The sequence below is a fragment of the Amphiprion ocellaris genome, chromosome 14 (assembly GCF_022539595.1).
Source record: "Amphiprion ocellaris isolate individual 3 ecotype Okinawa chromosome 14, ASM2253959v1, whole genome shotgun sequence".
Taxonomy (NCBI): Eukaryota; Metazoa; Chordata; class Actinopteri; family Pomacentridae; genus Amphiprion; species Amphiprion ocellaris.
The window spans coordinates 7,273,611-7,288,469 of record NC_072779.1 but is presented as its reverse complement, the minus strand read 5'-3'; the positions used below and the strand labels follow the sequence as shown (position 1 = coordinate 7,288,469).

The 14,859-nt window shown below is 39.2% G+C and overlaps 1 protein-coding gene across 1 annotated transcript in view; it reads right to left on the bottom strand.

Annotated features, from left to right (window-relative positions):
* Positions 1 to 403: 403 nt before the first annotated feature.
* The window catches only part of LOC111584545 (rho GTPase-activating protein 26-like), a 91,335-nt gene continuing 76,879 nt past the window's right edge, over positions 404 to 14,859 (bottom strand). Inside the window, exons 21-24 of the mRNA XM_023293706.3 lie at positions 6,324 to 6,359; positions 6,085 to 6,195; positions 5,069 to 5,160; positions 404 to 2,449 (exon numbers count right to left, since the gene is read on the bottom strand). Coding sequence (XP_023149474.2) covers positions 2,361 to 2,449; positions 5,069 to 5,160; positions 6,085 to 6,195; positions 6,324 to 6,359 — 328 coding nt within the window. The 3' untranslated portion in view covers positions 404 to 2,360. The remainder of the gene's footprint in view (positions 2,450 to 5,068; positions 5,161 to 6,084; positions 6,196 to 6,323; positions 6,360 to 14,859) is intronic.

Sequence of the window (14,859 nt, the reverse complement as noted above, 5' to 3'; positions counted from 1 at the left end):
GGAAGTGTGGAGCCATTGTGCCAACATGCGCCCACTCACAGTGTTGAAAAAGCGTACATTTGTCAGTCGCACCAACACTACCATTGCTCTCCAGGATGCATGTTCTTCAAGTTTGTCTGTGTGCATCATCTGCCTCTTTCCCAAAGTCATTTCATGTTGAAAAATCACCATTTTGATGCAGGAGACTGAGCGCTCGCTGCGCTGTAGCTTGCCTGTGATTAGAGTATCGCATGAGCACTGGGAGCAGTGTAGACTGCACATGCACAAGACTAGTTCAAAGAGGCTAACAGACAAGTTTTGATTGGGTTTCTGCTTTGATAGGTCCACTTTCAGAAGCTCTTTATCACAACTTGTATTATTATTCCGCCCAGCGACTGAATCCAAAAGAAAAACCAAAACAGCATCTGTTGAACATTTATCTTTAATTCTGCACAATCTTTCACCAAAACATCTGAAAGAATATTTAAGGCTGTAGATAGACTTAAATGATACAAAAATCTGGGCAACAAAGATGAAATTAAGGAATTAAGTTAGTATGCTAAAAATACAAAATATAAATTTTATACTTAAAAAAAATTATACCTTATCAAATGCTGTATATTTATTTACAATGTCAATAAAACACCTCAAAAAGAATACAGTTTAGGATTTTGCCTTTAAGAAAGTCTCATAAATAAGAAGTTTAGATATGAACAAAGTAGTCTCATTTCACATTTAGTTTTTTTTTAAACTCTACCATTTGACTTTTTCTGTTGAAATGCTAAAATGTTTTTTTAATTTCCTGCTATGAAAGAAATTACAACTGTCAGAAAAAGGTATTACAAATGTTCACCAAGTGGTTTAAGAGAAAAAAGTTCAGCTTTTACACAGGAAATGAGATCATTCATTGGAGCCCCAAAGCAGACCAGCTTTGATGTACATATAAGAACAATCCTGAAAAATGAATGATGCCTTTTTTCTTCAAATGTTGAGCTTCTCTGAAAAACCACATCTGCATTTCATTTACTTATGAATGACAGCCTTGGCTGTAAAATCCCGTTCCAAATGTAAATGCCTCTTCAGATAATTATATTATTAGCACCGCCTTTGTAATTCCATATAAAATCGGAGTAAGATCCACCTGGTGGGTGGTGCTGAATATGACGCAGACGACTGTGCCATACTTTGATTTCTTTCCCTCACTCTGTGCTGCTAAGATTAACACATCTATAGTAAAGCAATCGACTGAATCCACAATATAGCTACGACCAGAAAAAGACAGAGTTGTATGTGATTCTAATTCCAAATGTGGATTGAAATAGTGCAAACATGACTCAGCACTCCTTACAGAGTGAGGACTCGCAGCTGGGCTTGTTTTAACCATCAGGACTCAGTCCATACTCCTACACTGCATTGTAAACCACCGATCTGCTTGTGGAGCTTGTTTGGAATTTTTTACATATTCTTCTGCAGGCTCTGCAGGGAGAAGCATTATAAATAAGGAGAAACCCAACGCTGACCTTTTGGCGAACTGTTTCTGAGGCAACCTCATCCTGTGCTGATCTGCCCTGGGGCTTCTGCTTAACTGGAGCTCTGAAACATTAGCCAGGTTCAGTCTTGTCCCAGGGAATTACCGGACTGCCTCGGCAAGTGCTCACAAACACATTTACAGCCACATAGCCAAACCCAATCATTTCAATCAGCTCTAAAAGCTCCAGCTTTCCAATGGGATTAGCAATCAGCCCAACAATGAGGAGGTGAACCAGCAAGTCCAAAGCTGAAGGCCACTTGCCTTTTATTATGTTCCCTGTCATCAACTCCGCTGGCAGATCTCTCTTTTTCTGCCTGATTAAAAAGAGGAGATGTTGAAGCAGTGGCAGTGCAGTTCAAAAACAGAAAGCAGGAGCTGAAAAAAAATCATAACCCTCACAGCTCAAAAATATCAACTCATTTATATAAGGTATTCTCTCCAACCTCCACCTGCAGTCCTCTCGTCGTCTTTCACACACACAAGCACTCACACACATTATCCAGGTTCATTTCCATATCATTTTCACCAGGACTTCGGAAGCCAACCACACTAATCCAATAAAAGCCGGTCTTTTCTTTTTTTTTTCCTCCCCCAGTGCAATTCAGTGTCTCTCCCCACAGTCTGTGTCATGCTTCATTCCTGTGTCATATCCATTTGACATGGTTCTGCTTGGTCCAGTTTCAGTTCCCAGTCTTGTCACCTCATCAACAATGGTCAAGTCCAGTATAACAGAAGATCTGATGGAGTCTGTTGAGTTTTGTGCAGTTTTGCATCATTTCTGTCCAGTCCAGTCCAGTTTGGTCTAAGCCCATCCAGAATGGTGCAGGTCAGGTTTCTTTGTGGGTTGGAGCTATAAGAACTCCACATAGTTTTCTGGTATCAGTCCTGTTCGGCCATCCAGAGTCCCTTCCAACCAACCAGGCTCCCTGGAAGCATGAACTAGAGAGAAAGAATGACACAGATTTTGCTGGAATATTTTAAGATAGAGGAAAAACAAATCTTGTACATGTGGACACAATTAGATACGAGTGGAGAAGGGGGATTAGAAGACAGATGCAAACCTGTGATAAGAACAGTTAGATAATTCCACTCGATCCTCACTGAGTGATCCGTGTCTAAATATTTTGAGTAGGTACCTTTGACATTTCTGATCAATAGCTGCTAATTTGTGCTTAATGCAGTTTATTTGACACTATGGACATGATAGCTGTCTATTTTTTGTACCTACATTCAGCAGACAAGAAGCAATATCAGGATATAGTTTATTTCTGGCCACCTCAAGAAGTCCAGTTTTGCTCTGCAGCAACTTCTAAAGGTTCTAATTATGTCTCAGTAAACGCTGTTATGTTTCTCAGCTAGCCAACAATCGTTGTGTGTTGTTTGATCCTGGGGAGGTGATATACAACGTTGTTCAGCAGAGATTATCACAGCTGCCTCCTACAAAGTTGATGGAAGTGATGAGCCAAAGCAATGATGTTGTGGGCCTTAAAACCACAGCAGTAGGCCAATTATCCATCCATCCATTATCTATACACCGCTTAATCCTCACTAGGGTCGCGGGGGGGCTGGAGCCTATCCCAGCTGACTCGGGCGAAGGCAGGGGACACCCTAGACAGGTCGCCAGTCTGTCACAGGGCTAGTAGGCCAATTAGTAATTTGGAAATACAAATGACTATTTTTTGCAGGAATTATTTTAATGACGCCAAGTTAATACTAAAGAAAAAATTACATTCTTATGTATTATTTCTCGTGTGTAACATTAACTAAAATGCATGACCCTGTTTATTATTATTTCTCCATTGTTGCTGCTGATATTGACTGATTTAGATTCAAAGGCGCACATGTTCCAACATCTCTCTCTTAAGTTGCTTAAACCTGTAGAGCTTGATGTGTACAGTATGAACTCCAATAACAGTGCGATTTTAAGGAAACAGTGTAATTGAATAGATTTTGGGTCACTGTGGCGGGCTGTATATTGTAATGTTCTGGCTAAAGATCCATTAAACAAAGAAGTCCTCTGGGAAGATACGGAAAGATCACTGCAGAGGTAAACTGTGTGGTTACCACATCTGTCCTCCTCAGTAATCTAATTTAGAAATGCTGAGGACCACACTACCATATATTTGCATCAAGGAAGGAAACCGAATGTGAACCCAGCATGAAGCAGTAGGTTTCTGCCTGTGTAAGATCTTCATTGTTCTGCATGAATTAAACCAATTTGTGTAAGACTCAAAACTGTGATGACATTCTCCAACTAAGGTTAACACACATTTTAGATGGTCCAATGCGTGACTGCTAAAAAGTCCTGATGAGGTTGTAGTATGTCCTCCATTGGGACAGCTGGAATGCTACGTCCTTGTCCAACCATGAGCAGACTGCCGGGTTGAGATGCCACTTTAAGGATTGCATGTCTTCGGGGTCACACTTTGACCCAAAGAGCTCGGATGACACTGCTTCGCATTAGATAACTCTCGGTGGTCTTTATGCAGCTAACTCTATTTAGGGACCATGTGTCATTCGGCATGACCAACAAAAGTGAATCAGAAATAATGCTGTGTGTGTGTTTGCTGAATTTTTCCATTGAATTTCTTACAACACACCATGACGGCTATTCAGGTCAGCTGTTATTCTGTGCGATAAGCACATAAGTATTGCCTCAGTAGTTTTATTATCCTTAAATTTGTCCAAATCTGGTCTTCATTAGAAGAGCTGAGCCGAAGAAACTGTGGAGAGATAAATGTGATTTGGGAACTCGAGATGAGAGAAATTAGGCTCAGAGGACCTGTGACTCGGGTGGGATTTCTGTATGATGAAGGTGGAAAGGAAAGAAAGAAAGAAAGAAAACAAAGACTGCAAGGAAAAATGGAAAACATATTTCAATACTTTATCAATATCAATATCAATTATCAATATCAATACTTTATTTAATACCTTTACCATTACTTTCATATGTATACTTGTTTTGACCCAAACCAAAGCACACAACCTCTCTGATCTGAAAGATATTAGGATCTTGGCTGTGTGCAAAAGCAATGCATTTCACTTGGCTGCATCTGTAACGGCCTTTTCTTCTTGCCAGCCTCTAACATACTCTGTGTACATCTGAGCCCAATTTAATAAAAGGTGGTAGATAAAAATGCATTTGACAAATGGGAAACTATATCACACCCTATGGATTCAGTCTCCCAGCAATTAGCTATGAGGTGTTAATTAAAAACCGTTGTAATTAGTGTTCATTAGTCTCTGCTCCGGTATGTTCACCTTGAATTACACGAGGAAGAATTTGAGGGGGGAAAATGACAAGGGACCATTCATTTATTTGTATTTTAAAGAAGTGTCAGTCCAGGGAAATGAGTGTTAAAGGTCATCCAGATCTAATTTTGGACGGTTAATTATTTGGATAAATGTAAACATACAATGAAATGTGGCACTAAGGCTAAACGAAGCCCAGCAAAATCCCGAGGCTGACTTTTTGTTTTGAAAGCACATTGTTTCTATACACCAACCTACATTCTTTCCCTTTTCGCTTTCTGCTGGCAAGTCCAGAGCCTGACTCACCATTCTCAAAGATGGTTCCAGCGATGAAGGACAGCTCGGAGTCATGCTCCGCTTTGCAGGCGTACAATGCTCGAGCCTTTCTGCCTGCAATACTGGAGACAATAAGAGAGAGAACATTTTTGTCTTCCAGCACAAATCTCACTTAAAAGATGTGATCTTGTCAGATTTTCTTTAGTCAACACAATGGTCATATAGTTCCATTTTTAAATGCCAGTTTTCTTCTTATACAAATCATTCTTTTTTTAAATTACAGTGACTTAATTTGCCAGAGTATCTCCTCACTGCCACGTAGAGGTTAGCAGTTGAAGGAAAGCAAGGAACACGACATGTTCGCAGCTTCCACAACAGCACCAGGTCACTTTAGGCTTGAAATGTGAAGTGCTGAACTGTACTGATGGACACAGCATGACTGCCAGGGTTCGGTTAAGTAACTGCATCCAATTAAAGTGCATTTTTATTACAATTTTAAAAGAGAAGCTTATATAAGAATGACTGCTGCCTGACCTCTGTAAAAGTAGTTGAATGTGCATCCTTGATCCAAGACGCTGCAAAGATTCCCTAAGGGGCAATTAAACTTTTAAAATTCTCTCCTTTCACGGGGAAGATCAGAGGTCACATCCCCGACATGACAGCTCCTTGAACCTTGTAGAATAGAAGCATCCTGCTTCAGGACACTGCAGCAGTGTAACCTTTTCAATTAAAAAGCTTTTTCTTTGACGTTTTTCAGGAATTCAAAATGGAAGAGCTACTGAACTAAATAATAGCATATTGCTAACAGCATTTATATAATTTATGAGCAGCATTCGAGTTCCTCAATTAAATTTTCCAACAGGGCAACACCTACATAAGTAGAACTTATTGTATGTAATAAAAAATGTTTTTTTTTTTTTTCATTTTTTCGCCTTCCTTTTTTTTCCCCCAATCTGTCTTGGGCACACATTCACACAGCTCAGATTTTCCTGGGACACATACAGCCTGCTATTTTTCACTCAGACTAGTGACAAGTTGGAACCAACCTGACAGGAGAGGAGTCGCTGGAGGCAGAGGATGTCGGTTGCGGGCTCGAAGGGGCCGAGAACATCGGCCAGGAAGGGGAACGTGGTGAGGTGGGACTGGGAGATGTTGCACTGATGAGAACATTCACGTAGAATGACAAGTTGGCAGTACATGGTGGTGGAATTAAATAGAGTAAAAAATCATATATGTACACTGCAGAGCTGTGGACATTAAGCTGTGAAAGACATATTTTCCTCACCTGGTTGGGATGCTGCCACGACTCTTTGGGTTCAGGCTGGAAAATGAAACAGGAAAGCCAGGATGAAGTAATGATTCCAAACAATGAGACGTAAGGTAAAGATTATGTGCCATTAATATGTCCTGCTATAAGACAGAATTTATATAAGCACATATTATTTTAAAAAGTCAGCACGTTTCACAAACCCAGATCAGTATCTTTTAACATCTTTGAGCTTTTACTTTGAAAGTGTAGTCCAGTATCAATCAGCCAATCAGCTGTGAGTCACTGGTTGTTTGCAGTGAGAAGAGCAGAGAGAGGAGCAGAGAGGCAGACTAAGGATTAGACCCTCAAACAAATGATCACAGCTAAAAAAAACTAAAAGTCGTATCAAAAACATTCCTTCAACATGTGAAACACAATCTTGTTTTGAACAAGCTGATGTATTTTCATGCATGTAATTCATTTTATATCATGGCAGAGTAAGAGACACTCCATTTCAATTGTGGGGCTCTGATATAACTGGAGTCCATGACAGTTTTGGTGCATTGAGGTGATTTAAAAAAATGAAGTCCTATGGTAATGAGACACACTGGAGAAAGAGGACTGAAATGGTACATGATGTCACCCATTCTAGCTGAAGAAAATGGATTTTCCAAAAACTCATAAAATTTAAGCTGCAACTTCATGAAAAACATAAAAGATATCAAAACACAGATTTAGAGGAATAACATTTAAAGCCTTGTAACCCTGCTAAAACACTGAATGAAGTTTCTACTGTAAAGTTTGCTGGAGCTACAGGGTTCCAAAGATGGCTGGAATTTGGCAGCTACCTGGGTAATTTCCCATTCATTTCAATGGGGATTTTCAATACAGCTTTTTGTGAATTTTGTAAAAACTGCGCAATGAATCATGAACAAAATACATAGCATGTCCTTCCTGATTGAGCTGCACATTTTGATGTATAGTTTATATGGGGTTTCTCAAGGCTGCAAGACAAGTTAGCTGCTAAAACAGAGCAAAGATAAAGACAGCAGGGAGGAAACAGAAAACCCACCACCCTGCCTTCACACTGTTGCACTGACAGAAAAAAAAAACACTCAGCCAGGCTGTTGTGCATCATCTCTGACAACATGTGTTTCTGGATCAAAGATGTTTTTTTGTTGTTGTTTTTTAAGAATCTGCTTCTCCATAATTCCAGTGCTCATATGCTCAAAGGCTGGATTGTACGAGCGCTTAATGTTCGCCATTAGTCGTATTTAGTCAATATACAGTGAGCCATCTATACATGCAGGCAATTATTATCATCTGATAATAATCTCTCATGGGAGGCAATTAAACACAGAATATTCTCAGAGGAATCTGGTGTGCTAAGCTTCCTTTTCATATACTGAACATGAAACACAATTTGTCTCCATTGTCTAAAGGCTTCAGAACTACTTCTTGAGTCTTTTTCTTCTGGTCCAGCACAAAGATTTCAGATGGGAAATCAACAGGGATCCTACTAGTGAACAGATGTAACGGGGGAGTGTGTTCTCTTTAAAATACACTTGACTCGCCCTATAATCATTGATATTATGTTACAAGAATAGAGTTAAAAAGTGCTCAACTCAAGCCAGGTGTGCCAATGATTGCTGTATTCATCGAAGGGTGGAACATGATGTGGAGCACAGTGCAAGAACGACAGGAGAGCTACTTCTGTATATGCATTAAGTTTGCAAGAAGTTCTGTTTCAACCCATTTAAATGTTTGTCTTTAAATAGACTAGTCAGTTTCCAAACACGCTAAACATGTCAGACTGAATTGTGAGTACAGAACAATGGTGAAAACGTAATATTTTTCTGTTTCATATGATGGTGCATCCAATAAAAGCAACTGCTTAACTGCATTCAGATACTGGGCAGCATTAGCAATCATTTGGAGTTGCGTTTGTGGTCATCTAACGAGTATTCCCATTATTTTCTCACATCTTATCTCTGTTTTGGTCTCTACCAACTCCTGAGGAATATGTCTTGCTTTTTGGTGACTATGAGTGGTTGTGGCAATATTTTTTTAACTTCAATACATTTGGTCCATCAATGTTCAAGCTTCGCTATCTCATTGTGGAAGAAGGTCACATCTTGAGCCTCCAGATACTCTTCAACAGCATGCATGACCTCGTCATCACTCAGAAAATGTTGATCACACAAGCAAAATTTTAGTTTGGGAAACAGATAGTGGCTCAGTAAGCTGTATGGGTCAACAGGTCAAAGCCACATTTGGTTTCCTCTGCCACCCATGCTGCGTGGAAGGACACATATTCCTGGAGCAAAAACAAAACCAGCTCCAAGCTTTGCTCTCCTTTTCTCTTTGAGTTTTTGTGGACAGTGATATAAGGCTTTATGGCATACAGTTATGCCCCAAAATGCAACCTATTGCTATTGTTTCCAGGTGAAGCCGAAAATTTTTGAAATAAACTTGTAAATGCTACACAATGTCCACCAAAAAAGTTGCCAAGTACAGTTGCTGTTTTGTACTGTAAAGGAGCATAGAGTGGCAACTATTTTTCCTCCATCTGCCTGTCGCAGCTCGAAACTGCCAGTAAGAAATCAAAATCAAAGCATTCGAGATGCTAAACAGCTCATCTGAGGTCAGGGGAACTGTCGATTTAGGTGACGATTCGATGTAGTTTATCGCTATGAGTAACATCTTTCACATGACACAGTTGTTTTATCTATGGCTAATATATAAAATATTGATTAGATGAGCTTTTCAATAGAGATACTGTGCAAATACGTGACTAGCAGCAGCAGAATGTAACACCTTTTGACTCACTTAAACAATTACAGTCAATACTTTAACTCATTCACAAACACAAGGCAGAGAAATGATGCATGTACGTTTTGTGAGCTGCTGATGACGTTCATTTTTACTTTGCAGCAGAATGCTGTTTAACTAGGTGATAAATGTAGACAGAGAGGAGAAAGTTATTCTTGATCTTGACTTTGTGTTAAGCAGATGGAGCTCTGACTGAAATCTCGAATGAACTGGTAACAAAACAGCAAGTGAAGTCCTATTAATCTTGTGATGTATTATTAAATTGACCTGCTTTTTATTTGTTGGTATTATCGTTATTGTTACCGTGCAGATAACTATGTCAATAAGACAGAATGGCCAAGCTCAATCAGGCGCATTCATGAATTTCATCACTGCGCCTCTCTCATCCCAAGTATTGTCCATTTTTCACCTGTTTTGATTATTAAACTGTCCGAGTGACTGATTCATTGTCTCTCTCCATTTGTCACTCACATTCCAATCAATGCACTCACTCTGATCTCCTTCGTCTCTTTCAGTTTCTTTCTGACCTTGCAGCCCTCTTTAACCCATTTTTCTTTCCCTCTCTCCATCTGAGGTGTTGGAAGAGATGAGGAGGAAAGGTTTCCAGCTGACAGTCAAGCTATTTTGATCCACGATATAAATCAGTCATGTTCGCTTTCCTCTCACATTTGGAAGCACACTGCGCGAAAAGTAAATCAACTGGTTTTAAGTAAATGGTTTCTCTCCTTCCCACTCACAGCACATCTGACAGCTGATTTAATTAAAGTGATGGGGTCTCCACCCTTCCCTCTGATAGGCCATCAATTCACTGAGTTACGACACACCCACACACACTTCCATGCCATTAAAATTCTCACTACAATCAAACATCTTTAGACGATGCATGCAAGTCAACATTCTTACATCTTTAAATCCATATAAATACTAAACTATGAAAGTGAAGCAATATTTCTGTCTGTACCCAGTATGATGTGAATGTATTTTTTCTGCTGATACAACGCTGAATTCTTTAATCCTTCTGGGGTACAACACCATCATGCAGTGCTTGCCTTCCCATTTTCCAGTGTCATAAATACAGTTTACAGCCTAGTTAAGATCCATTAAGTAGGAATGTATCATCTTCTGCCTAAAAGGCTCTGTGCAAAATAAATCAGTGTGACCTACTTGACCTGCAAATACCAAGTTTGGACTCCAGAAAAAACACAAGGGTGCCAAAAGCGCTCTGAAATATTTCAATTATGAGAATCGTAAATTTTCGGTGTTACTGTTGTCACAGAGGTGTGTAACTGGGCCTGACATCATCTGTGTGCTTTTATAATGAGAGGAAGATGCCGTAGATGTAAGTAATACAGAAGGCAGCCAAGAGTTTAGAGAAGTAAGGTTGGCCTATAAGCTCTTTATATCTATATAGTCTATACAAATACAAATAAATATATGTTGCCTTGAGGCCACTATGAAGGACTGACATTATCATACCGTATAACTTTCAGTGTAAATTGACTAAATCATTAACATGACATGTGAACAATCTTCAATTTCAAGCAGCTGAAGAAGGCAGAAAACAGAACTGTCACAGAGATTAAATCTATATACAACTTTCTCTGATCGTAATGCCGCTGGCAAAACAACAAAAAAAGAAGAAGAAAAAAAAGATCCACTGTTACCAGAATTGCATTTTTCTTAAGAATTACAAGCCTGAAGTTGAATCCCTCATGACTGGCTGGTGGTGCTCAGAGTATTATCTGTAAGATCGAAGGGCTTGAGAAAGTTGCACTGTCTGCGTTGTGCTGAAGGCAAAAAGGGAAAGAAAAAAGGGGAAAAAAATTCAAGAAACTCCATCAATCAAAGCAGCAGATGCAGACACGTGTAACCTGGTGACTGGCACCGTGTGCAAGTGTGTAAAAGGGTGTTTGGCTGTGAGGCAGAAAATATCTCAATGATAGTTTTCCTACAAATTTTTCTATTCACAAAGAAGATGTTTTCAGATTTTTACCCCTGGTGTTTTACTTCAGAGATGATAGCTCTCTCTCTCTCCAAAACTTTAGTTCTCCACATGCAAAAAGACAGGACGAATATATAAAAATCCACCAGTTTCCCCCCAGGGATGAAAGTACAGCAGCAAGAGTCATTTTGCCATTTACATTTTTACCTTAGTACAACAGGTCCAAGGTTATGTCCAAGGGGTTGCCAGTCATATTTATCACTAATGCTAGTGTTCAATGTATTACAGACTCAAGCGGTCACACATCAGCTAATGTCTTTTTAGTACTTTTTTATATTTTGCACTACTGAGAGGAGTAACTGGAATGAGATTTGTACGTGAGAGAACTGAAAAGGCATTTTTCAAAGAAGTGTGAAGAGAAATGCACACATTTTCCACCTGAAAACAAGCCCTTAAAAAAGAGGACACGACAAAACTGCCCAAACTAGTAGTCAAGGTGCCAAAACTTAAAATAAAATCCGCCTCAGGGGAGTGCAGTGTTTTTAAAAGCCTAGTTGTTAACCTCTGAACTTTGTACCGTTCTCTTGTCTGTGCTGAGTTCGCAGGACGGCTTTTCTTGGAAATCTGTGATGTGCGGCTCTGGGAGATTGAGAAAGCAGAGTCTGAGCTGTGATCCCATTTAGTTACAGAACGCAGCCTCTCTTTGCTGGTTTGCTGAAAATGGAAGGCATTTTATGTTGTACATTGGCTGGAATAAATCAGATCTTTGGCAAGCCTACTGTTTAAAGAGTCTTGATCCTAAACTTTGCATAATAAAGCAAGTTTCATCGCAAGACTTTAAAGGGACATCACTCTAATTTAGTATTTATGCTGTCTCTACAGTACATTGGAACATTCAGTTCCCAAAACACTGGATGCTACACTGCTCATAATGCAAGCAATTTTTTTTTTTTTTAAATTAAATACCGGTATCTGTTTTACTACAGAGAGACTAATATCTTATATGTTAGAATAGATATGTAGATTACATATGTATTTGTGGGCAGAAGTGACCTCATCTCTTCATTGCACATCTATAGTTTTTTTTAACTGTCCAAATTACTGTGACTATGAAATATTACTCAAACTAATGTAACATTTTACAATTGCCCAAGCTCATGAAAGTTTCCTTTGGGTAAATTCATTGTAATTAATGCTTTCATTCTCTTCAACTTTACATGAGCCTTAATGAGTCTAAAATGATCTAAATAAACACAAAAGATGTGTGATTTTGGGCTTGTTGTTTCGGGCTCTTAATGCTTTTATGTTTTATATTTCCTCTGATTCTTTTAACACAGGCCAAGTTTTAAGCCCTTTTCTCTGCTTAACATTAGAGTTGTGGTTTTTGCCTGACAAACTCTGCATTTGTGTGTGTGAGCGTGTCTTCATGAGTCTGTTTTCCATAATCTGTGAGCAGTAGGTCTAGATCCGACCCTGACCTGTAGGAAAACTGAAATCAGATACAGTTGAAAACATCACAAGGCTCAGACAGCTTTTTGTTTGTCCTTTTCAACTCATCTTAAAGAATCTGTTAGATGATGTACAACAGTTCAAACTGCCATATACAGTATCATCTAACACGCAAAATGATCCTTCCATGAAAGACAACGGGCCAAAATGTGCAAATAAAATACCTGCATGAATAATTCTTTTATGATTTTCTATTCTGGCGTCGTTTTAGAGGCAACATGTCTTTCTTCAGGCTGTCTGGAGGATGGATTGCTGTCACTGTCAAGTGTATTTTACTAAACATTCTGGCCACAAAATTCGTCCGAAGACTGTTGTAGTGTGCTCTTTTTCAAATATATGGAAGTTTCAACATCCTAATTTTTGTTTTCCGTTGTGTACATTTTTGATGATATTTGCCAATGTTGATTGTGCTGATACTACTTATCAAACAGATTGTTGAAGAAATTTCACTCTTAGTCCTTCGAAGTCTACTGTAGTGGGGTGTTTGTTGGTATTCCGGCATACGGTGGGCTTACCAACACAGACCATGAGTCTGTGAAGGTAAGCCAACCCAGAACATTTTGAAAGTACACATTTTATAGAGATGGTCAGAGAGTAGGGAAGGGAGCCGTATGTAAATACAAGGGTGAATAGTGGTTAATTTGCATATGGTTTCCTATCAGTAACAGAGGGTAATACAACAAAGAACAAAAGGTGGTTGAATCATGGGGTCTGGCAGACAGATGCAAATAGCAAAGGTGTGACAACAAAAGGTAAGCGGGGGGACTGAGACAGCAATAAATGACAAAAGAAAAAAGAATATATATATATATAGACATAACTGTGGGAAATGTAATGAAGAAGTGACATGTGACACTAGAAAGTATCTGTAGGAAAAGCTGTGTGCTATTTTCTTCATCAAGATCAAAAGAGTCAGAAATATATATTTAAATGACTGTTGTTGTTTTTTTTATTTCAACCTCACATTGCACATTTAATTTTAGAGCTAATTTGTCTCAGATATATAGAACTAGGTGAAAAAATTACACTGAGCATGCTTTGGAAAAAAATCGCTCCAAGAGTTATTTTAACTTGTCGATTAACTTCAGAGAGCAAACAATAGGGAAAAAAAAGGACTAATGGTGTGATCTTTCCTTGTATAACAGCATTAAATTGTTCTTGGTATACTTGAGTCCAGTTTCAGGGTGTTGGACAAAGAGGTTGTTTCAACATTATGAAGAACCTGCACAGTTCTGTGGATTGAAGGTCAGAATTTAGTATCACAGATGGACTTGATGAGGTTGTAATCAAGGCTTTAAGGGATGATGTCATTTGTTGCAGGACTCGTTCTTCCTATTTCCTGATGACAGTTCTTTAAGGCTCTGGCTGTAATATTTGGGGTTGTTGTTATGATGCAGATCCCTAAAAGTGGTGGCGCAACAGTTAAGTTTCTGGACTACTGATCAGAAGGTCAGAGGTTCAAACCCCGTTGTGGCCACTGTTGGGCCCTTGAGCAAGGCCCTTAACCCTTCCTGCTCCAGGGGCGCTGTACTGTGGCTGACCCGTCGCTCTGACTCCCCCAATTGGGGAGAGATGCGAAAATCAGAATTTCCCCTCGTGGGATTAATAAGGGATAATAAAAATGTTGCACAGAACAGTAAGTTTATCTTATGTTAATTTAATCACACTGTTGTTTCATCTCTTACAGTCGCCCGGCCTTTGCGCTAATACAAGCCAATACTGAATAAAACTGATAGTAGATTGAGTTTTGTTTTTTTTTTACTCATACACCGAGTAAGGCGACAAACAGATTCCCTACAGTGTGGGGCTGATGCTTTAAAAGAACCCTCTGCTAAGATCTTGAAAATCTCACTACATCCATCTTGGCCTTCATAGCTCCTTTGAGATTCACACTTCACTGACTACTCTAGTCAGATAGCTTTGGAAATACACATTCTCTTCCTCCCTAAGATGTAGTGTTTTCATTGTGGTTGGCTGTCAAGTAGCTGGAAATCACTCAGCAGCTATCTTTAAATCTAAAATAAAACCTTCTGATGTCTGTTTCTTCACACTCAGCCTGCAGAGTTCTGACCACACACTGGTCTTTCTTCAAGCATGAAAATAAAACAGGAACATGATCCAAGAGCGCTGCGCTTCACATCTCACACTGCAAGATGCAATTAAATTTGCTGTGGTAGAGTTAATGAAGGGAGTTCTAATTCCCCTTTTGCACATCACAAACATAAAGGGTCACATGTAGCATCGCCATAAGAGGAGCGAAGATGGACAATAAAGATAGAAGTCCTCCAA